General features: G+C 40.1%; 1 protein-coding gene across 2 annotated transcripts in view; it reads right to left on the minus strand.

Annotated features, from left to right (window-relative positions):
- Positions 1–25,533, minus strand: part of NEK10 (NIMA related kinase 10) — a 221,231-nt gene that overhangs the window by 173,704 nt on the left and 21,994 nt on the right. For both annotated transcript variants that reach the window (XM_026708233.2, XM_087916775.1), the window contains exons 8-10: positions 23,413–23,491; positions 22,715–22,782; positions 3,432–3,511 (exon numbers count right to left, since the gene is read on the minus strand). In XM_026708233.2, the coding sequence (XP_026564018.1) occupies positions 3,432–3,511; positions 22,715–22,782; positions 23,413–23,491 (227 nt within the window). The remainder of the gene's footprint in view (positions 1–3,431; positions 3,512–22,714; positions 22,783–23,412; positions 23,492–25,533) is intronic.

A 25,533-nucleotide genomic window follows, 5' to 3' on the forward strand; every position in this document is an offset into this window, starting at 1 on the left:
CAGCAATTTTCACTCTATTTCCTGGGTTGGCATGAATGAAATTGGGAAAATTATAACCTATCTAATTCTGGAGCAGCTTCTCCATAATGACCTTGTAATTTATACACACTGAATCTTTAATATGATTAAAATTGGACTCCTGGTCATGGGTAGACCCCATAATTTAAATTTTTCATAAAGCAGATTACATTATGTCTCTGACACTACTAAGAAATAAAAAAACACAAGACAGTTGGCACAGCATGCCTGGTAATGATAGCCTCTCCCTTTAAAAGCAAATATATTAGAATACACACACGCATGCACGCACACACACACGCATGCACACCTGTTGCCTTTAAGCATGGATCACTGGCTGTCCTAGATGAAAGACAAGGTAGTTAATCCAGAAGTTTGCTTGACTGGCGCCTCAATTTTACTTCAACACTAATGATAGGACATTATTCTACTTTATCGCGAGGCTAATCTGGGAAGCTATGAAATAGTTATAGTCTGTCTCTCTGTCTCTCTTTATTTTTTTATTTTATTAAATAAGATACTTTATTTTTTTGACCTTTCAACCAATTTTTACCAATTCTGAGTCATAAGGATAATGCCCAGGTCTGTTCCTTAAATGTTGTTAAGTCTTAAAACAAAATGAGTTGTGTATCTAATGAACCCAATATATACCTGGTATATATCTGTTATTGGACTGTGGGAGAAAATTGTGGCTTATTGTATTATATTAACATCAATTTTGCAAGTTCCACTCTTTTATTCCATATTCTGTTAGAAGACAAACTTATAACAGCAAGGATCTGTTATTCAAAACCATTATTTTTTCTTGGTGGTAACCTAAGGTAACTTGATTTAAGATAGCTATATTTAGCTTTCATTTCTTTTAAATACAGCTACTTTAATCCAGATTTGCTCAATCTTTCTATTTTGCTAATAGAGTTACTAATCTTACTAATGCTAAGTAGACATAAATCTGGCTCCAAACTCATGAGATGAGTAAATTGTTTTTTTATATATTCTGTATAGTGTTCATCAACAGAAGCCTGATGATGGCAGATGAGATTCTGCCGAAATGTTGCTACAACTTTAAAAGCACAACTACAATGACGTGGGAAAATACCTGAACAAAGCTGAATGCCATACATGTAAGTACCCGCGAAAACTTAAGAAAACATACACACACACACACACACACACACATATATATATACACACACACACACACACACATAGCTAAAATATGTAAAAGATAAACACATGGGTGACTTGCAACAGTAGTACTTGATGGTAACACAGTTTTTCAAGCCTTTCTACATATAGTTCTTAAGACTGGTCCCATAAAGCACATCCACCCATTATAAAATCCTTGCAGTCACATGATTGTATTTTGGACACTTGGCAACTAGTTCACACATATGACTAGTTGTGGTCATGTGTCCATGATTTGTAATGTTTTTATGCTCATTTGTTAATGATTTTAATCAGTTTTCAGTGTTTTTGTTGCTTTTCTGTAAAAAAAATCCATTTGGGAGAGTAGATTGAGGCTTACAATCATATAATTTGCTTAACAACTATATAATTCAGAATGCTCCATGATTTGCTTAACAGCTGCCAGAAAAACAGTCATTAAATTGTGTCCAGTAAAATACATGCCTTAACTTATAATCATCACAACTTATGATTGAAATTCCAGTCACAAATTAAGTCATAAATTGAGGATGTCTGTACCTCACTTAAACAGTGTAGTTAGACCAATACAAATAAATAAGTAAATAAATAAGTAAATAAGTAAATAAACAAACAAATGCCCCTCACATTACCCTACACTAATTCAATCATGCATCTTAATAAAGAAATTCTAATTTGTTTCAAATAAGCTGTTTTAGAATGAAGAAAAATATATACTAGATTCCCTAGAGTTATCTACCGACTTATTCGACTGCATTATTACAATTTAAAGTATGACAAAAGTACATACTAATATAAACAGTATATCCCCCTTGCTCCATCATAGTAACATTATGCATAGTGCAGAAACAAAATTAGAAAGAGAAATCCAAAGAAATTAAAAGGCAAAGTGAACATAGCTTATACCAGTAATATTTAACAGCAATATACAACAAACCATTCTCTATAGTTTCCATATTTTCTACTCTTCAAGTCATTTGTGATTCTACCACATTTTTCCATTACTTCATATATTATTTTATTTCTTTAAAATTGTTATCTCTTTCTTCCCTCAGGAAGAAAGTCTTACTACAACTTTTTCCTGTTCCTTTTGACCCATTCACTTTTCTTTCATTTATTCTTTTGCAATTCAGTCCACATTTCATTGTCCCTATAGGTAATTCTTGACTTAAGCCCTTAATAGGTACTGAAATTTCTATCATAAATCATGATCATCATAAGTCAAGACACCCATGTAACTGACCCCATTTTATTACTTTATTTACAGTGATCATTAAGCAAGTGGCATAGTCATTGAGTGGATGCACTATTTCTAAATAAATTCTGCAGTAGTTAAGTTATTCCTATTTTTTGCTAGAAATTATCCAGAATGGTCAGAAATCATCAAAAATCACAGCAAATCACAAAAAGGCAAATCAGTTGCCAAGCACCCCAAATGCAATCATGTGATGGGGGAGGGGATATATGCAGCTGACAGAACTCTGGAAATAGGTCATAGGTAGCTTTTGAGGGGTCTGTCGTAACTTTGATCAGTTGCTAAGTGACTGTAAAGCTTGGGTTACCTGCATACGACCCAATTATCTCAACATATTTTATTCATACTAAATATTAAACTTTGAATTCAGTCCATATTCATTCACCCCAATTTAATTCTTTACTCTCTCCCTTATTTTACTACAATATTTAATTGACAAAAATCATAAATATAAATCTGAACTAAAAGCAGATTAAGAAAATATTGTCACAAGATATACATGAATAAAATTCTTTCTGTAGATGCTTTGATATGTAACTGAATGTATAAATTAACACCATTGGAAATAATATTTTATATATATATAAACTGCCCATATACTACAGTTTCATATTTGAAAATTTTCATTTGATGTTGTAATCAACAGCTTATTTAAGCATTAATTAATTTAATTACTTATGTGAAAATGCACTCACAGTCATTTCTATAAGAAAATCTGACCATGTAGTTATATATACATATACATGCAAGCTGGGGTAACATGTTTTGTATGCATCTGTCTGCATATATTTACATACCCAGGCAAATTAGCGTCTGGAAGTATAACATGGCACCTGACACAGCTCAAGAGGACAAACATGCCTCCATTAGAACATCAGAAATAAACACACACAAAAAATGTTTTCTTTTGAATTTATTTGTCATAATCATAAAGAGGACGATGTCATGATAAATGAAAGTAATCAAACAAAGGCAAGGAACTGAAGCTTACCTTTCTGCCAAGCTTGTGAGAGCAAGCAGTGAACCTACTAGCACATTATTTTCTCTAGTTCCTAGTAAATTAATCAAAGTCTGCACAAGCAAAAAAAAAAGGGGGGGGGAAATGTTATTCTAGAAGCTAGTCAACATTGTGTTCAAAAAGTAAGTTTTACATCCATATTTCATTAGAAACTGAAAAAGTTGTAAAATAATATAGTAGACTAATTTAGGTATTTCAAGAAGTAAACCCATACCTCTGTACTGCTTTGCGTCATATTAAAAGGAAGAAAGAATACATTTCCCACACATGTAAGAAAGAATAAAATGGTGTATAAAACAGAGAATTATATGCCAACATCAGGCTTGGTTCATGCTTATACAAAATAGTATCAGATCTGCTTCCTATTACACGCTGAAATGTATTTTTATTTTTTGGCTAAGCAGTAAATGCTCTTGGTCAGGGGTAGAATTCAAATTTATTAACAACCAGTTCTATGGGTGTGGCTTGGTGGTCATGTGACTGGATGAGCGTGGTTTGCTGACTGAGCATGGCTTGGTGGTCATGTGACTGGGTGGGCATGGTTTGTATGTAAATATCATAAATATTGATGTAAATATTGATTTTTTTAATAAAAAAGAGCAACTTTTACTCAAAAGCAGGCAAAGCAGGCAGGCAGATTGAGTTGCTCACGGAATCACAGATTCACTCAGAGTTCTATCTTTCTGCCATCGGCTACCTGAGTCTGTCACATAAAATTTGCTTGCAAACAAACCCATTAAAGTTGATGTGGCCAACCCATAATGCCTCACCTAAAGGATATCCCTTCCATTTTACTAAATATTGTTGACCTCCTCTATATATGCGTGAATCAAAAATAGACACTATCTCATAATGATCTGCCTTCACTGGACCAGGTAACCGATCATTGGGATTACGTCTTCCGGGTTTAATGAGACTAATATGGAATACTGGGTGGACCTTTTTGAACTGTGGTGGTAAGTTCAACTGTACCATAACAGGATTAATCACCCAACTTATGGTAAAACGTCCTATAAATTTTAAATGGACACCCAACTTCAGATATTTGGTGGACAAATATACTAAATCTCCCATTTGAAATGATGGGTGATCACTCCGTTTCTTATCGGCATGTGTCTTATAAGCTTTAAATGCCTTATGTATAGCTTCATGTACATCTCTCCAAGTTTCTGTGATCTTCGTAGACCAGGGGGTAGCAATGGTAGGATTGTCCATCGTCTCAGGTAATTCAGGTACAGCTACGAAATCCATTCCAGATACAACCTTAAAAGGGGATGCCCTGTGCTACTATGTACTGCGTTATCACATGCTACTTGAGTAAAAGGTACTGTGTTTCTCAGAAAATAAGGCCCGGCCTTATTTTCTGAGAAAATAAGGGCCTTATTTTCTTTTGACCCCCGAAAAAATGGCTAGGGTGACTTAATTTCTCCTCGCCACACCCCCTCACCTAGAGTGCCCCGTGGGCAGCCACGCCTCATCACCAGCCACTCCTAATGGCTGATCATGGCAGAGCGCAGAGAGCTCTGTACGCCCGCCAAGCACCTTTGATGCAGACCAGGGTATGGTTCTGGGTGCAGGCCAGGTCAATGGGCAGGCAGCAGCGGTGTGGTGGTCGGCCTTGGTGGCAGTGGGGCACTTTGCATCACACCCACCACCGTTGCTTCCTCTGACGCTGTTGCATTCCCTTCTTCCTGTGCGTTTGGAGTGCTGCACATTCCTCCACCAGCAGCATTTCAGCCGCTTCTCAGGTGGGGAAGCCATAGCTTCCATGGTTCCCGCCAGCACTGGCGTCTCCAACAACAGCAGCAGTGGTGAGACAGACCCCACTTCCGATGAGAACCACCTGCCCTCCCGCAGGAACATCGCTTTGATTGATGACAGCTGTGTCGACAAGGTCCTGCAAGTTAGTGAGTCTTTCAAGGTTGGGGGGGTGGAAGCAGCGGCGGGAGGGTGATGCCATTGTTTCTCTCCTCCCCATGCCTTGCTTTGCTTCCCGCCCCAGAGCTTTGAGTCATGGTCTTGTCCCTTGTATGGTCAGGCGCTCTCCTCTTGCTCCAGCTGCCTGAACCCCCCCCCCCATGGACCTTTCCCCCCTATTTAAGTTTTCTTTACTCTCATTTCCTCCATCAGTTCCCTAAGAATACAGACTAGCTGGGCAGCTTCCTCCCCACCCCTCCCAGTAGTTTTAAAAAGGGAACCATCTATCCACTTTGCCCTTCGAGCAGAGGCAAACCTTCCAATCCAAACAGAAGAGAAAGGGAATCATCCTATAGACCCTTAGCACCAAGCTTCCCAGAGGATTCTCCCAAAGGATCCACCCCAAAGGAGGATTCACCCCCTTAAATGCACTCCCCTCCTTTGGGGTGAATCCTCTGATGAATCCTCCTTTGGGGTGGATCCTTTGGGAGAATCAGAGGGTTACCAGAAATCCTATATCCTAAATAATCTAACTGATTACAGTGGAATTCACATTTAGACAGTTTGACATATCTGTGCCTCTAACAACTTTTTAAAAACTTGTTGCATGAGTCATATATGAGTACTCATGCCATTGGAATAGATTAGCATATCGTCTAAATATACTAAGACTCCCTTATATAAATGGTCATGCAAAATTTCATTAATGACTGCATAAATACCATAGGAGCTCCCTGTAAACCAAACAGCATGACCCGGAATTGATAGCTACCAAGTCAGCAATTGAATGTTGTTTTCCACTCGTCTCCTTCACATATACGTACTCGATAGTATGCCTCTCTTAAGTCTAGTTTTGTAAATATCTGTCCCTTTGACAACGTAGCTAACAGGTCTTTGATTAACAGTAAAGGATATAGCGGTTCTACACACACCGCATTAAGACCCCTGAAATCAACAGAAAGTCTTAGCCCACCATCCTTTTTCTCTCTGAATAATACTGGGGTCACTATATGGGCACATCCGGATTTAATAAACCCCCTCTCCAGATTTTTGTCAATGTACCTACGCATTTCGTCCAATTCTTTAGGGGTCATAGAGTACATTTGTGGTTTTGGTAATTTCATACCCAGCAGTAGCTCAATCGCAGTCAGTTGAGTGATGTGGTGGTAACTGATCACTCCCCCATTCGTTAAACACCTCAGCCAGATCGGTATATTCTATAGGATACACGAGTTTCTCTGGTTGTTTGCGTAAAGTCTTCACTGTATTAGGTGGTATAGTCTCTGCTATATTGTCTTCTGGTGGGTTGGGCCCCATCACCAAATGTATTTTCTGGAAACCTCCCTCCCAACGAATAGTTGTACACCATTTACCAAGCCACGATAGCCCCAAAAGTACAGCCTCTGCAATATGAATGACCACCACAAAAGAGATTTTTTTCCCTATGATGTCTGATATCCATCCTCACCATTTCTGTCCTATGTGTGGCAGGAGTATCTCCCAAAATGGAACCATCCACCTGTTCAAACCGTATTAGTTTCCTCAATCGCAGTGATTATAGACCTAACCTGTCCACCACTGCCTGTGTAATCAAACATCATGTACACACAGAATCAATCAATGCCCCAAATGTTTACTGTTGATTTATTCTCATATTAATAAGAACCACCGAAATGACAAAAGGATGATTGGGCATACTTACCATGAGGTCATCCACCGCCTCCTCCTCCTTCTGGTCTAAAAGTAAAGGCTTCACAGGAATAGGTGGCACTTCTTCAGGGGAGCGCTCTGGTTCCATATTTGCCGCCAATTGAATCATGCCTTGGAACGTTCCTGACTTTGTTTAAGATTAGAGCAAGTACTCCCTCTGTTAGGTGACCTCTGGGTTGGTTGGCAACAGTCAAAGGAGATATTGGACATTTGGCAGCTCTGCATCCGGTTGTTTACAACGGAAGCAGGTAAACACCCCTCAACCTCTTTGAGGAGGCTGCCTTGATGGGGCAGTTGTTCCAGCTCCCAATAATTCCCTCCGATTATTACTTCCAACCACATCCCATCCTTTAAGCCGACGCAACCCAGAATCCAGTTCAATAGCTACAATATACCAGTCTTGTATCCTCGTGGAAGACCTCAATACAAACAGGCCTGGCAAAGGTCTCTATCCAACCCTTCCTGGAACAGACAGATAATTAAATGTTCAGACCAGCTTTGTAGGCGTCTGGCAGCCCTCCTAAATTCCTGCACATATTCTACTGCTGCCCTACCCCATTGTTTTATAGACAGCAATGCATCCTCGGCCTGTTGTATTTGAGAACTATCCTCAAAATGGGACCTAAGGGCCTCCAGGAACAGGGCAACATCGGCTAATACTGTAAAATGTTCTCTGTGCAGATCTGCGGCCCACTCTCCAGCCTCCGTCACCAATACTCCTGTGATGGCCATTATCATGGCCCAATGGGAAGGATATAAGCTACCATATAAATCAAGGTGATTAATTACTTGGCCCATAAAAACTGCCACCCTATCTGCTGCTCCATCAAATGTGGCCTGTAACTGAGGAGGTCCCCAGCTATTCTGTTGTGATCCCCAAGGGGCTAACAAACCTGGTGAGATCTTGCCTCTCATCTCCATGCCCTGCTCCATCCCGATCAAATCGGGTAGTATAAATATCTGATTGACTTCTTCCAGGCAATCCCGAAGCTCCATATCTCTGGGATATAACCAGTCCCATAGTCTCTAGGAATCATCCAGATGGTGCTTCATAACGCTCCTAACCCCCAGGAACGTCCATTGGGCTGGAACTCCGTAAAGGGCCTCGAGATGCTACTGAAGATCCAGAGGGACCAGCGTACCTCTCTTTTCCATACCAACTCGACTGGTCTTGTAATGATACCTCACTAAATTGTGTCCTTAATATGTCCAAAGTGGTACTTCCTGGAACCATCCAGCCACTATCATTGTGCTGTCCAGCCAGTGTATGGGAATTGGAAAGTTAGTTAGCAATTATGAGCTGTTCCCTTAAGGGAAGGCATCATGGTAAATGTAGTTAAGGTGTCCTGGGAAATGTAGTCCATGTCAGGTGATCACATCTCTAATCCTGATTGGTCACTAAATTGACCCTTGATGGGTTGAAGGTTTTCCTCACTCTTGGCTGAACTCACGGACTCGTGGTAACTGTTCTACTTCTATTGCTATGAAATGGGAGAAAAGGGATAGGAGATAACCATCTTTTTACCTACAAGACAGATATGCAAAGGATTGGTCATTAAAAAGAACTTCGTCACAAATGTGAGTTATGAGGATACCTGATGAACCAATAATAAAAACTTTGTATGAATGTTTTGTTGAGTTTATCTATCTGCCTCTGTACAGAAGACAAAATCTACCACTGTACAGAATACAGAACAATCATCCATATATGGCCACTGTTGCACGCTCCAACTGTCCGTGGCCCCAAGAGGGTTTGCACTCGTCTAAGTCTTCCAATCAGTTATTTTAATGTCCACCTACTCCAGGGGTTCACTCAGCCTTACAGACTTCCATGACTTTGGACATACAACAGGTTGCACAAGGGTTTCTGTTTCCAAACTGGAACCCTCAACCAAATCCCCCTGTTCCTCTGTCACCTTAGTAGGCAGAACATCGTCTATTCCTTCCGCCATATCACTCTCCCACCAACAAGTTATAAAACAAAAGTATGTTTGTGAACTCTAACCTTCTCTCAGCCAGTCCTTGATTATTGAAGATTTGTCTTTAAATGAATCCAAACTCCAGCTCCTTTTTAGGACAATGATGGTTTATTCAGTATAGCATCAAACAACAAATACTCTAATCAGGTAAGAATGGCTAAAAGCCAGGAAAGGTTAGAGTTGATTTGGTAAAGCTCCCTTTCCTTTTATCACCATTATCGTGAGACACACCACACCCAGGCCTATATGTAGTTCTAATTCTGGCTATGCCTAACCCATTATTTCTAAATGCTATTAACCCTATAACATGTCTACATCCCTACCCTATTCCGACTCTCACTAATTGATCTCCACCTGGTACCACCTTAAACATGTTTTAACCTAAGTCCTAATTACCCTAACCCCCTTTAACAATATGCACCACATCAATACGTGAAAAGAGCCAGTTCCAGCAGCCCCGCAGTTGTTGCAGAATCCATCCCTTGCATATGGGGCTGAAGCCATCCTGTAGAGGTGGCGAAGAGGGGGGAGACCACCAGCTGAGTTGAGGGGAGCCACATCTCTCCTCCTCAGCTGGTCTTTACCCCCTTTCCCAAAGACGGTTGCAGTGGTGGTCAGAAATGGCCACCTCAAAAAGGAACCCAACTGGACAAGATTGAGCAGGAGGAAGACAAAGGCAAGAGCTTGACAGACTGGGCTAAGCAGAGATAATATCTATGCAAGGTACCTGGAATTTAAATTACAAAGAATGTTAACTCCTAAAAGAAGATTTTTAAAACGACGGAGGAGAGAGAGAAAAGGAAAAAAAAAACTTTTTTCCTCACACAAACAGCTGCAATTGGCTTTGAATGCTAAAAAGAAGAGATTTAAGCAAGAAATTTGTGTTAATCTACTTTGACACTAACAGGCAATTTTAAACTGAAATTAAAGTGTCAAAGGGAAAATAAAGACGTTCTGGATATTCTAAAGCTCTGGATATTCTGGAACGTCTAAAGACGTTCTGGATATTCTGGATATTCAAAAGGAGGAAAGTAGAGGAAAAAAGAAAGGGTGGGACTTGGAAACAGCAGAGAGTACCACCTGGAAATAAAAAGAATTAACAGTGGAATTTTAACAAGACTTCCAAAGGAAACATTGTAACTGAAACTTTGTTACAAGATAATATAGCCCCCGGAAAGGGAAAGTGGAAAAAAGAAGCAAGAAGAAACAATTTTGGATTATTTGGTGATTTTTGGAATTTTGGGTGTTGGATTTCTAATGGTCTGAACTAAAATTAATCGGGTGGTTGTTTAAAAATGCTTAAAATGGCAGTACTCCTTGAGGAACTAAAAATTGAACTTGAAAAAATGAAAAAAAGAGTCTCAAGAGGGATGAGGATCCTTTGGCTTCGCACTTCAATTCTTAGAAATGGAGATTTTGAACTATGAAAAACAACAAGAAATGCTTGAAGAACAAGAAGGGCTGGGCAAAGAAGCCATCTTTAACAACCAAACAATTCCATGTGGGTTAAAATGGGGAAAGGAAGTAAAAAACCCAAGATCTGAGGAAGCAATTAAAAAAAGAATAGTTTGAAAAGTAAATATAATACTAGGAAGAAGCAGAAGAGAGGATTACAGAAGGGAGAATCAGAGAGGCAGGGGGACAAAAAGGGTGGTGAGAAAAAGAGGGGAAAGATAAAGAAAAGAAGTTATAAGGGTCATAAACAAGTAATAAAGAAACAGGGTAAACATACAAGGATTAAAGGTATTAGCCTATTTAAAAGACATAGAGATGATGGCTAAAAATATAGAGAGGATTCTGCAAGAGTACAAGAGATAGTGTTATACTGGAAATAGTAATGAGCTAGAAAATATGAAACCTAGGTGATTAAAGTGAAAGACGAAACTGGTATTGTTTTGTAATGGAATGTTGGTTAATAATTAACGATTTATAAAATACAATTGAAAAGAAATGTAAAAGATTTATAGTGAAATCAATATCAGTTGTCAGGATGAATTTGAATAGAATAATCATTTTATTCATTATTGTTATATATATTTTCTTTTTTTAGAATTTAGTGTGTATTTTTAATGGAAAGTACCAAGAGGAATTTGGTTGATAAGAGTTATATGATATAAAATAGATATTAGAAACTGAACGTTATAACTGTATTATAAATTAAATGTTAAATGAGATTTGAATGGATAACAACTATAAGATATAAAGGTGATACAATTTATTTGGTTATCACAGGGGAAACCTTGCTTTTTAATGCCTGGAAGGGGAGGGAATTGTTTTTCTTTTTTCTTTTCCCTTTTGGGATGATGATGGAAAAAGAATCTATGAAATTGTAAGCAGGACAGACAAAAGTACAAATATAATGACTAGAAAGATATAGAAATTTAGAAAAAGATATGTATTTGAATTAGACAGGAATGAGATAATCAGAAATAAGGTTGAGGAAAGTAAGGGAAGGGAAATTATTGAGAAAATGATAAAATAATGACAAAATATGGAATAGAATATAAAGATGAATATGTAATTGAGATTATGTCTGTATGGAGTTGTGATAACCTGGAATCTTGCTGCTCTCAAAAAAAAATTATGTTTTGTGAAAATCCAAATAAAGCTTTTACAAAAAAAAGAGCAACTTTTACCCAAAAGCAGGCAAAGCAGGCAGCCAGATTGAGTTGCTCACAGAATCACAGATTCACTTAGAGATCTGTCTATCTGTAATCGACTACCTGAGTCTGTATTGAAAATAGAAGCTTCAGTCCTAAGGATGGTTCAGCTCTGCTTTTAGATTAGCTAGAAAGCAAGAAATCCAAGGATTTCCTGCTTTCTAGCTAATCTAAATCTCCTGGCAGAACAGAACAGTTGATGGTTGGAGGGGAAAAAAGGAAAAATAGCAACTTACCAAACCAGGCATGTTGGATGACTCATATGGCAGGTAAGGAGTGAGTGGGCAGGGAGGGCGGGGCCAGCCAGTGGAGCAATTTGCCGGTTCTCCAAACTGTGGACAATCATAACACTGTGTGTGCAGCACTTACAAGAAATCATCAGCTGTGATGCCTGGACAGCTGACAAGCGCTGCACGTGAGTGCCCAGCGTTTGAAAATCCTCTTGCTTCCTGCTTTTTCAGCCTCAGTTGTGCGGCGCAAAGCAGCTGAGGAGGGAAAAGCAGGGAATAAAGGACAGCCTAGAGCCCGGACAGGCAGGTGGGCCAAACACTGAACTGGTTGGATATCAGCTGCTCTTCGCAGCTACCAGTTCTATAGATATATATCGTAGTATATAGTAGTATGTAGTAGTATATAGGTGTGTGTGTGTGTGTGTTTTCGTAGATTTTCACAGGTACAGGTATGTAGGTCTAGATGTGTTCGGGTCTTTTCCCGTGTAAGATTAAGAGCATCGTGGCAACGTTTCAGCGAGGTCCCACTTGCCATCCTCAGGCTGGTGCTTTCGGCTTCGTGCTTTCTGCTTGCACTGCGAACACAATACGGAAGCCTGATGATGGTAGATGAGATTCTGCTGAAACGTTGCTACAACTTTAAAAGCACAACTATAATGACGTGGGAAAATACCATATATATATATATATATATATATATATATATATATATATATATATATATATATATATATATATATATATATATATATATATATTAATATTATATTTTCTTACGTTTTCATGGATGCTTACCTGTATGGTATTCAGCTTTGTTCGGGTATTTTCCCACATCATTATAGTTGTGCTTTTAAAGTTGTAGCAACGTTTCGGCAGAATCTCATCTGACATCATCAGGCTTCTGTATTGTGTTCGTCTGTGAGTCAGACTTTCACAGTCGTTTCAGTTTTAAATCTGGGGCTAGCCTACTGCTGTGCTAGAATGGTTTTTTCTTCAGCCTGATTGGTTGGGAGTCTTCGTCTGTGTTTATTGGTCTTGGAGTTTGCTGTGTTCTACTTGATTGGTGTTTCTAATATCTTCTGTCTGTTTTGTGGCTTTTTTTGTCTTGATTGGCTGGAAACATTGTGTTCCTGTATTGGAGGCTTTTAGTGCAGCTTGGCTCCGAGTAAATGGACGGCTATAATTTATTAGGAAGCTAGGTTTCATCTGGGTGCCTGTTTGGGGTATGTTTGAGCTGGAGGTATCAGGGGGGATCTGTTTGTGCCCAGGTGTTTGCCTGGGTTGTGGTGTGGAGATTTTTTTGTTTGTGAGTGCAGGCTTCCAAATAATTGACAGTCTGGTGGAATCATCTCTTCTATTCATGCTTTCAGGTCTTTTTTCAATCTCTATGGCTTCTCTGATAATTCTGTGGCTGGGGTTTTCTATAGTGGCTAGGGTTTTGGTGCCATTGAAGTTGATGCTACCTGTGGCTTTCATGTGTTGGACTAGTAAGGAAGTGTGTTCCAATTGGTGCTTTTGGCTTCGTGCTTTCTGCTTGCACTGGCACGAAGCTGAAAGCACCAGCCTGAGGATGGCGAGTGGGACCTCGCTGAAATGTCGCCAAGATACTCTTAATCTTACATGGGAAAAGACCTGTACACACACACACACACACACACACACACACACACGGTATTCAGCTTTGTTTGGGTATTTTCCCACATCATTATAGTATGCTTTTAAAGTTGTAGCGATGTTTCGGCAGAATCTTATCCGCCATCATCATGCAATACACAAGCCTGATGATGGCAGATGAGGTTCTGCAGAAATGTTGCTACAACTTTAAAAGCACAACTATAATGACGTAGGAAAATACCCAAACAAAGCTGAATACCATACAAATACCTGCAAAAACTTAAGGAAACACACACACACACAAATATATGTAGCATCCCACCCCTGCTCTTGGTGGGAGGATGCTCTACTGCAGGGGTGTCAAACTCAATTTCATTGAGGGCCGCATCAGGGTTGTGTTTGACTTTGGGAGGTCAGGATGGCTGTGGCCAGCTCGACATCACTCATGTCAGGGGCAGCTGTGGTGGCCTGAGCATTCTGCCAGTGAAATCAGGCTCCTGAACTCTGTTTTCAACTGTGTCAACTTCCTGTAACCCTCTGCCACCGAAAATGGAGCTCAGGAGGGCTGCCTGTGGCATTCCCAAGCTTTGTTTTCACTGGCAGAGGTATCATGGGCTGGTCCTTTCCTGTTTCCAGGGCAGCCCTGTGGGCCAGATCTAAGCACCCCATGGGCTAGATCTGGCCCCTGGGCCTTGAATTTGACACCCCTGCCCTATTGTTTCCCAAGCATATTTCCATATACCTCTGCTTGTATCTCAATGTCCTCCTGAAGCTGAGATAGCCCAAATATGGCTTCAATTGCTATGCTCTATAAGTGGCGTTTCTCCAAATATTCCATCTGAAAGCACTGCATGCAGACCACATAAGGCACCTTGATGTGCACTTTGGGAGGGGGAGGTTGAAATGACATGTTTCACACTGGAAATCTTGTGGCTCTAACTGGTATTATAGATTTCCTGCAGAAACAATCCTTTCAGTCTGTTCCCTAACCTCTTCCTACAGTCCTTTTAAGCTGCAAGGGAAGTTGGAAAACTGGCTTCCACAGGCACATTTTTTTCTCTAAATCATTGATTAGAAGATGTAAAGCCAAAAGTGATAAGTCTATGGCTGACATAATGCATGTAATTGGAAGTGTAATTTCAAAATATTCAGCTCTTGTTCTTCTGTAGCTAATATGGTTATTTATTTATTTACCCAGTTATGCTAAGATTCTTGGCAACTTGTAATAATGAAACATCAAATAAATTAAGATATTTACACTAATAACTAAATAATAATAATAATTGTAATAATAATCCAGAATAATTGTGTTTCCCCATAATTCTCTTCAACAACTCCTTTCAATAATTTTTAGAAGACAGGAAATATAGGAACCAACCCAAGTTCAAAAAGACTACTTCAAATTATAGGTTTTACAAAAGAAAACAGTCTCCATAATATATACTTTTATGGAAATGGGGAACTACCTAGCAGATTCTTCTAGAACAAACTAATTTTCTTCCCACATTATGTAGTTTCCAGGGAAATCTTGTTCCTTCTCTTTGTATTATATTTTTAGACTACTTAACAGCTTCCAAGTTAATTCCCACAGCAAAATTTAGGGTGGCAAGATAGGATGGCAGGGAAAAAACAACTTTATGGATGTCGCTTAAAGGGGACCTTTCCTTCTAAGTGTAGCCCTCAGCCATAAAGAGTAGAATGTAAGAATAAGAATGATACAGCTTCTTCACCTATATGTTAAAGTATACAAAGCATACAAATCAACCTGGAATAGAAATAGAAGATACCATGAAAAGTGGTTCTGACTGAATCTAACAAAAATATGGCTTGTACCATGTTTCCCTGAAAATAAGACCTGGTCTCATATTTTTTGCCACCAAAAAAGGCACCAGGTCTTATTTTCAGGGCAGGTCTTCTATGGTCCCGCCGTATGGTCTTGCCCAGCAGGAGCCCACTTCTTCTGCAGCCACTTGTCGTGGCTTGTGCACATCATCCCCAGCCTCAAAGAGATCATGAAACACGAGCTTCCAGCTCGTTAACTTTTGGTTTAACCCAGTTGTTGGGAGAATCTATCTCCTCCCAAAAGGGCAGCCTGATGTGTATCTATTTTAGTTAGGCTTAGTATATATTCTTTCTCCTACTTTTTCTTTGGTGGTCATAGGGAAAGGATTTTGGGCTTGCCACATTCCTAAGGAAGGATGAGTGGAGATAGAGTTGTTTAAGCTAGGTGTTTCTTCTTCCCATGGAAACCTGAGCTGACTGTGCTCAGGCCCCTTGAGGTGGAGATTTATGACATCAAGCAACATTAAATTACTTCTATTGGAGAATGTGATTTTTGGGGGTTGTTTGTACACCTAAACTATGCACAGTCTAGGGACTGATAAGGCATCGCAAACTGCCAGTGTCAGTGATAATATCTATGGGCCCTTTTACACCTGTGCAAGTAACAGTCAATGTCTCTTCAATTTTAAAAGGTAAAGTAGCGTCCCCCTGCTATTTAAAGCAAAAAAAGATGGGTATTCATCTTTTGAGTATTCACAATACATACCCCCTACCACTCATGAAAGAAAAGTTAGGACACTTAGCAAAAGGGAAAGTGTTTACCAAACTAGATCTCCAAGAAGCATATTACCAAATCCGCATCAGAGAAGGAGATGAGTGGAAGATTGCTTTCAATTGTCCCTTAAGCAGTTTTCAGTTCACCGTAATGCCATTTGGATTACAAGGAGCCCTAGGGTCTTCATGCAGCTCATAAATTAAGTCTTACATCAGTGGTTCCCAAAGTGGGTGGTACCGCCCCGAGGGGTGGTGGTGGGGCGCTAAGAGGCAAGGGGGCTGGCAGGGGGGCACTGGCACTTTGTCCAGCAGCCTCAGGGGGAAGAAACAGGTGGCACGCAGATGGTTACCTTTTTCAGCCCCATTGTCATCCAATGCAGCAGCTCTTCCCATGACCGAATCTACCTATGAAATGAACATGCGTCTTTGTGTGTTTGTGTGTGTGTGTGTTTGTGTGTGTCAGAGAAGTATGTGTGTCGAGGGGGAGAAAATGTTTTTCTCAGAGTTTTGAGCTGGGAGGGGCCAGAACGAGCCGACGCACCAATGGGAATTCTCCCCCCCCCATGATTCTCATCCAATCTCCCTTTCTGTGTGCCTGGAGGGGCAGACTAGATACCCTTTGAGTTCCCACAGTGCCTAGAGGGCACCCAGGCTGGAGCTGCCGAGACTCCAGATGGGCAAAATGGAGACAGAGCTTGAGGGCTCCCCCGGCTCCGCCTGGAAGGAGGGAGCCCGCAGCAGGTGCTGCAGAGGACGGGGGGGAGGCACAGCCCCACAGCCAGCCAGTACATGGGGGCCCCACACTCACCCCAATCCGAAGGGAAGCCAGGAAAACCCTCAGCTGACAGTCCATGTAGGAATAGATAGAGAGGAACTGCAGGGATCCCCCGTAATCCAGCCAGAGGCCTCCCCAGGCCTCCTCCCCTTGACAGGAGGGGATTTCCATAGGGATTTCTCAGTTTTACAGGAGAAAACGGCGTTTTCCACCTTTGAAACCTGTGTCTCTCTCGAAGAGCTCCTTCTGATCCCTCCTCAGCCCCCAATGGGAAGGTATCTCCCCCTTTCTTTCTGTGGCTCAGGATCCCACTTTTCCTTAAAAAACAGCCCCTGATGAAGATCCCAGAACAAAGTTTGGCCTTTTCTCCTCCATTTTCTGCTCTTTTCCTTGGACAATTTCAACATCTGCCCATCATTTCAAAGCGCAACAATCGATACTTTCATCAGAAAAAAATATACAAAGTAATATTTTGGTGGGAAATTGCCAATATAAAAATGCGGACATAGAAGTGGAGTCGCGATGAACTTTTTTTCCCTCGGAAATTTGCATATCTTGGCTATGGAATAGGAAGTGCTGCTATAACAAGGGTCCTTTTTCTAACCGTTTTTCTTCATTATTTCTTCATTATTATTTTATCATGGTGTAAAATAGAAAAAAATAAAGCAAGTGAGGAAATGAGAAAACGAAGGAAAGGGGAGGAGAAGTTTGGGAGAAAGGAGGTGCCAGCCCCGCAGGCACGTCAGGAAAGTAGAACAAAGCCAGTCTGGCTTTGCTCTACTTTTCAAACGCGCTGCCACTGCTGTGCTCTCGGTGCCGGTCCTGCAGGTCCACCCCATTGAACCCACTGCACCGGAGGGACCTGCCCAAGCAAGTCCAAGCAGAGAAGTGCACCAAGTCAATGGGGGTGAGCCTGAGAGAGGGAAAGAGAGAGAGAGAGAGAGAAAAGAAAAAGAGAGAGAGAAGGAAGAAAAGAAAGAGAAACAGGAAAGGAAGAAAAAGGGACAAAGAAAGAGGGGGGAGGGAGAGAGAGAGAGGGAGAGAGAGAGAGAGAGACAGAGAGCAAGGGAGAGAGAGAGAGAGAGAGAGAGAGAGACCTGATGCATCAGATTCAAATGAGGCCTAGTTTAGACTTGAGGCCTTTTTCCACATTGAAACATCTTTGCCAGCATCTTTGCCTGTACATTGAAATATCTTTGGCTTCTATTAAAGGTTTTGTGGACGGAACATGCTCAAGATTATGAGGAAGCTCTCACATTTTGTTGAGGCTTTAAACAGGATCCATTGGACCAGACCTCCACCCTAAAAATTACTTTTCTCCAATGTATTACAGTGCCAATTCTGAAGAAGGCAAAACCAAAACCAAAATTACAAGGAGAGCACACACACACACACACTCCCTTCTAACGCTGCTGGAGCAGGTGATTGGACTAGAATAGATATCTCATTATCCTCCTCCCTCCCTCCTTTATTTCTTTTTCTTTCTGTCCCTTCCTTCCATCCTCCCCTCTTTCTTTGTCTGTCTCTTTTTCTGTCTTTCCCTTTTCTCTTTTTTTTCTTCTTTCTCTCTCCCTTTCTTTTCTCTCTCTCTCTTTCCCTCTCTTAGGCTCACCCCATTGACTTGGTGCACCACTCCACTCAGACTTGCTTGGGCAGGTCCCTCTGGGGAAACGGGCTCAATGGGGTGGACCTGCGGGGCAGGGACCTAGAATGTGGCAGTGGCAGGACGTTCGAAAAGTAGAGCAAAGCCAGTGGTCAGCAATTTTTGCTGCAAAGAATCACAAAAGCTTCTGAGCTGTGCACAAGAAGGGACACACATGTCAATGCAATTCAGCAACATAAAATAAAGAAATACAAATAAAACAAATCAACAAGAATCGGCAAAGCATCTCTGATTAGATTCTATTCACTGCTAGAATCTAATCAGAGACGCTTTGCCTATTCTAGTCCAATGACCTGCTCCAGCAGAGTTAGAAGGGAGTGTGTGTGTGTGTGTGTGTGTGTGTGTGTGTGTACATGTGTGCATGGCTGTCAAAACTCCAAAAACAGTTCAAGTATCTCTGAGGATGCCAGTCATAATTTAGAACACTTGCTAAACAACCGGCCATTAAGTGTGGACCATTTGTATTTGGTTTGCCAGTCACCTGACCACGCCCACCCAGTCACCTGACCACCAAACCACATCTACCAGGTCATGTGACCAGCAAGCCACGCCCACCCAATCACGTAACCAGCAAGCCACACCTAGCCAGTCATGTGACCAGCAAGCCACACCTACCCAATCACGTGATCAGCAAGCCACACCCTCAAGCCACACCCACAGAAATTTGAATCCCACCCCTGGGTGGGGGGCACTGAAGATGAATTTGTAGCACCAAGGGGGCAGTGGACTGAAAAAGTTTGAGAATCACTGTGTTACATTAATATCTGTAAAGAGGGGTCCTGGTCTACTTGGGTGACATTCTTATTTACAATGAAACTCTAAAAGAACACATCAAATTAGTAAGAAAAGTATTTAAAAGACTGTTAGATGCAAAGCTATATGTGAAACTATCCAAATGCGAACTCCACAAAGAGTCTTTAGATTATCTTGGCTAACGCATTTCAAATCAGAGGATAGAAATGGATCCCGTAAAAGTGAAATCCGTCTTGGATTGGCAACCCCCAAAGAATCACAAACAGCTGCAAAGCTTCTTGGGATTTGCAAACTTTTACCGACAATTTATCCCTTCATTTGCAGAGATTGCATTACTGATAACAGAACTATTGAAAACTGGGAGTTGGGGGACAACCAAGGCAAAACCTGGACAACCCCTTAAATGGACTCTAGAATGCCAAAAAGGTTTTGAATTGTTAAAAAGGCATTTCACACAGGAACCCATTCTAAAACATCCTGACCCAGCATTGCCTTTTATAGTGCAAGCCGGTGCTAGCGACGTAGCACTGGCAGCTGTTTACTCCAGAAAAATGATAATGGAGATCTGCAACCCTGCGCATATACATCTGAAAAACTCACAGACACTGAAAGAAGGTGGGCTGTATGGGGAAAAAGAAGCTTATGCAGTTCATTGGGCTTTACAAACTTGGAGACAATTTTTAGAGGGCAGTAACATTCCGTCCGAAATGCGGACAGACCATAAAAACTTAGAAGCTCTAAAAACAGCCAGCAAAATCTCTCCTAAACAAGTTAGATGGGTTCAATACTTCAAAAGATTCAATTTCCAATTGAAGTACCTTCTGGGGGGGGAGGGGAATCTACTGGCAGATGTGCTGTCTAGGAAGCCCCAATTTGACAGTAAGCAAGAAGAAGCATTTCACCCAATCATTCTACCGTCCCCTCAAGAGACAGTTCAAATAATCACACGGGCACAAGCCCAAATCAAAAAAATCAAAGACAAATCAGAAATGACCAGGAAGTTGCAAAATGAATTAACAGCAGATACTTGGTAGCAGAACCATCCCGGCCCTGGAAGGAGATAGGGATGGATTTTATAGTAGATTTACCTGAGAGTCATTTGGACTGTGGACTTGCACATAGTCATTTGGACCGTAGTGAATTTGTTTTCCAAACAAGCTCATTTTGTTGTATGCCCAGGACTACCATCAGCCAGGAAATTATCCAAAATGTTTGTGAATCATATATATAGATTGCATGGAGTGCCTCACAGAATCATTTCAGATAGAGGGGTTCAGTTTACTGCAAAATTCTGGAGGGAATTTATAAAAGCAATTGGATCTTCTCAAGGTCTAAGCTCAGGATTTCACTCAGAAACTAATGGATTGTGTAAAAAAAACTAACCAACTTACTGGACAATATTTAAGATGTTATGTAAATTACCAACAAACCAACTGGGCTGATTTGCTACCATTTGCAGATGTTGCTTATAATAATGCTGTACATAGCAGTACTGGGTTAACACCTTTCCAAATTAATACTGGGATGGAATTCATTGCCAAGGGACACGCCCCCACCATCCATTTCAGTAAATGAATGCAATTAAGGAGTCTTGGGAAAACACAAAAAAGGCTTTGAATAAGGCAGCACAAATCCAAAAGATACAAGCTGACAAACATCATTCCTAGCAGCCACAATTTAAAGTGGGGGATAAAGTTTATTTGTCAACTAAATATTTGAAGTTACACTTACCTTCTAGGAAATTAAGCCCAAAATTTATAGAGCCTTTTCAGATAATTAAAGTAATAAACCCAGTAACTGTGAAATTTAATCTCCCTAGGCTATTGGGGGAAGTATATCCGGTGTTTCATAGTATTTTTTAAAACCATTTGTTGATTCTTCATTGAGGCCAGCAGAACATGTAGCTCCAAAGCCTTTGTTCATTGTGGGCCATGAACATTATGAGGTTAAGAAAATTTTGGATTCTAGGATTTTCAGGGGGAAGTTACAATATTTGATTCATTGGAAAGGCGATCCAATTTCACAAGCGACTTGGGTAAATAGCTGGAAAGTTAATCCTGATAGATTGGTGGGAAAATTCCATGAAAAATATCCACACAAGCCTAAGGCAAATTCTGTGGGTGGCAGAAGAGGTTAAAATATGCAGTGTATGATTGTGTTTAACCTAATTTCAATCTTTGTGTATTTTATGTTGTTGCAGGGGTTTCTTTTCAAATGAGGGAGTGATTCTTCTTCCTGTGGGAACTTGAGCTGACTGTGCTGAGGCCCCTTGAGGTGGAGATTTATGACATCAAACAACATTGAATTACTTCTATTGGAGAATGTGACTTTGGGCGGTTGTTCTTAACTTCTAATATTGTGGGGTAATTCCGGGTTGTGTCAGATCCAGAATTACCACAGACTTTGCCAATTTGATGCTTTCCTAAATAAAAGAAATTGTCTTGGAAGATGGACTTAGCTCTTTTCTTTTTAAATGGATTTCATCACTTGGAAACCTGACAAAGCTTATATCACCGAGCTGAAGGCCTGCCTACCAGCAAACATGGAAAAGAAAAATACGTAAACCCATCAAGGAAGCCCTCAAAATGTGTGGCTATCCCAAGTGGGCCTTCATCAAATCTCAAAAAAGACCCTACAGGAGCTCCTCTGCAACAGACAATGACGAGAACAATAAACAAAGCAATACTGTCATTCCGTACATTGCAGGCATATTGGAAAAGCTCTTTAGCCAACATAACATACATGCACACTTCAAACCCAAGAATATACTAAGGCAGAAGCTTGTCCACTCCAAGGATAAAACACCCAGACAGAAACTGAATAACGTGGTATATGCAGTACGATGCAGTGAGCTGTGTGCAGATCTGTACATTGGGGAAACGAAACAACCAGTTCATAAACACCTGGCACAACATAGGAGAACAAACACATCAGGACTAGATTCAGCAATCCATCTGCATTTAAAAGGCACAAGCCACTTTTTTGAAGACAATAAAGTTCATATTTTGGACAGAGAACATCGCTGGTTTAAAAGAGGGATTAAAGAGGACATTTATGTCAAAATTGAACAGCCCTCTCTCAACAGAGGGGGACGATTCAACATTATCTATCTCCAATCTACAACAGAGTCCTTTCAACAGTTCCAAGAAGGCTCCACACCAATTTGCACCACTCAGGTGATCCTGATGACACAGATAAACCTCCAGGTGACCTTAATGTCCCACTAAAAGAATACAAATGACCAGCTATCTGCAAGGTGTATAAATCCTTCCATTCCCCACTATCTAGTCAGAGCTAAAGAAGCTTCTTGGATAAGAAGCAAAACTTCTTTGAAGAAAAGCCAGAAAGACCAATTGCCTCTTTAAAAAAGCATCTTTGGAATTTCATTAATTCATTTACCTTATGTGCTCCGCTGGCTGTAACCCATTCTCTCTGATCTTTAACTGCTGAAAGTTTTTGAATAATATCTGTGAATTAGAGAAACTGAATAAAATATAGGCCTCCCATAAAATTCTTATTTTGAATAGTTTTGAGGAAAAGAATCCATATTTACAAAATAGTAATAATCTGTTTCAGAACTTAATAGATTCTGACACATGATTTTGAAGATTCAGTGTTAGACTTAAGATCTAAAATGAGATGTCTGCAGAAGTGGGGATGTTTAAAAAATCATATTGATTATGACTCAGCAAGGACTTGTCAATTTTAACACAAATTAATGCATTTTTTAAAAAAGGATAAAAATTTAATCACACGCCTGCAGTCCTTTCTTGATTGTCCCATGTGGATATCCTTCAAATACATTGAACCAAAGGATGAAATATGTTCAGCCATGTTTAGAAAAAGCCATTAAAATTAGTATAACCTCATTATTCCCGACTAAGTAAAAATCTATGGTTTTATTGGGTCAGATTGAACCAGGTTTCATATTTCTTTAAGACTTGCAATCTCATCTGTTTATTTAGTGTTACTTGTTGTGTTAGAGCAGTTTCAATATTAGAAAGCTTAACAATATTACATATTTCAACCAACATTCAATTTTCCTATTTTATAACTTTACTACTTCATTTTACTGGGAGCTAATTACTTAAACTTACATATCATGTTGACAAGTTTGTCTATGTTATGTTGCTCCTCTCCATAAGCAAGATAATCATTTGTTACTGTTTCCATAGACTGTAAATGACAAAACAATGGAAATATGGTATCAAGAGAAGGTTATGATAACAATTTATAGCACATATGCTCCCAACTTGTAAATGACATACTTTTTCATAATATACCACATAATATTACAACAATGAAACAAAATTTTTATTATTATTACATTGAGATTGCCAGGGAAAAAAAGTATTAATACAGAACATTAGTCAGGTTTCATACTATGGCTTGGTAGTATCACCCAGAATTGCTGGAAACCAGGCAGCATGTAAATTTATCTCTTTCTGCTCTTTTGCTTCTTTCCTGACAGTTAGCCACTTACTCAGTTCTTAGTAGTTTATCTTAACATAAACTTTTAAACACAACTCCGATGGCTTAGAAATTTTACTGCATACAAGGAATTCAGAATCTTTGAAATGTATGTAATGGGGATATCGACAGTGCATATTTTAATTTTATTGTCTTTCCCTTCCAGCTTTCTACAAATAATTCCTTGATTGTTTGTTTGATGGCTGTTAACTAGCTTAATGTAATAATTTTGTATTTCTGGCAACTACTGATCAAGATTTAAATTCTGGCATCTGAAAGCAGAACTGGAAAAGACTCTGATCTGAAAGTTGGGACAATTGCTTGCCTGTCACTTTAGATCTTTCGTGTGGGGCAGGATTGTAAACTCGCAGCCCACAGACTGGATGTGTCATGCGCTGGCCACGCTCAGTTTAGCAAAGGGGAAAAAAGTCATGATACGTCACATGATGACGTGATGACACGAGTTTTACATCAATGGTATGGGGGAATTCATTGGAGAAAACAATTATATTTGAAAATGTTAGTAATAAAAGGAAATCAGGCAAGTTAGTAATAAAAGGAAATCAAAGAACACTATTGCTGGCCATCACCAAGCTGTCATCACCCAGAGCAGAGAAAAACTCAAAGAACTATTGCAAGAAGTGGAGAGACCTGGCCCACAGAATCATCAAAACTCAGGCTTGACTGAATGGACAACATCAACATTACAAACTTTACATCAGGGATGGTCAACTGATTTTTCCAAAGGAAAATTAGAAACTGGGATGCTGTGAAGGGCCCATGCCATCCTGCTCCTGCAGCTACCCCACCGAAGCCAGTGATGCTGCACTGATATTTTGCCTTTCACCAGCACTGCACTGCCCACTCCTTTGCTGCTGCCCCACATCGATTCTCTGTCCCCAACCACCAAAGCTGCAGGCCAGAATGGGACTGCTCATAGGCCAGAGGTGGCCTACAAGCTGTAAAATGCTGTAATTTTAAATGTGACAGATTAATCCTATGGGTCCGACATCCCCAACATGAAGATGACCCCATTTTTTCCAAAGGAGCTTTTTCTTTTTTTATATAATTTACAATGTACCCAACTTTCTGTTAATTTGAAATAATAAAATGATTGGGAATTACTCAGTCCAGCTGTGGAATAGCAATAGCACTTAGACTTATATACTACTTCACAGTACTTTACAGCCCTCTCTAAGCGGTTTACAGAGTCAGCATATTGTCCCCAACAATCTGGGTCCACATTTTACCCACCTCGGAAGGATGGGAGGCTGAGTCAACCTTGAGCCAGTGAGACCTGAACCGCCAAACTGCAGCCAGGAGTCAGTAGAAGTAGCTTGCAGTACATCATTCTAACCACTGCACCACCATGGTTCATGTTACTATTTGCTTCTTTTGTAAGTTCCCATAATTTTCTTCAAATTCTGAATGTTCACTATATATTAAAATATTTATAATCTTTGCATTAGCTCAATACTGAGCTTGTCTGACTTCAACACAATAATATGACCAACAATAATATGACCCAGATTTCATCATTCTAATAGAAACATAGCAATATTGCAAACGGATGACAGAAAAAGACCTAATAGCCCACCAAGTCTGCCCTTTGAGATTTTCTTTTTAAATAAATAAATAAATACAGAAAGAGATATAAATAAATAAATGGATCGCATGGTTAGAACACTGAGTTCATCATCTGCAAGCCTGCATTCAAGAGCCAAATGTTGCTGTGTGGCAGAGTGAGT

Source organism: Pseudonaja textilis, chromosome Z, assembly GCF_049901715.1.
Source record: "Pseudonaja textilis isolate UNSWEBS1 chromosome Z, rPseTex1.2, whole genome shotgun sequence".
Taxonomy (NCBI): Eukaryota; Metazoa; Chordata; class Lepidosauria; order Squamata; family Elapidae; genus Pseudonaja; species Pseudonaja textilis.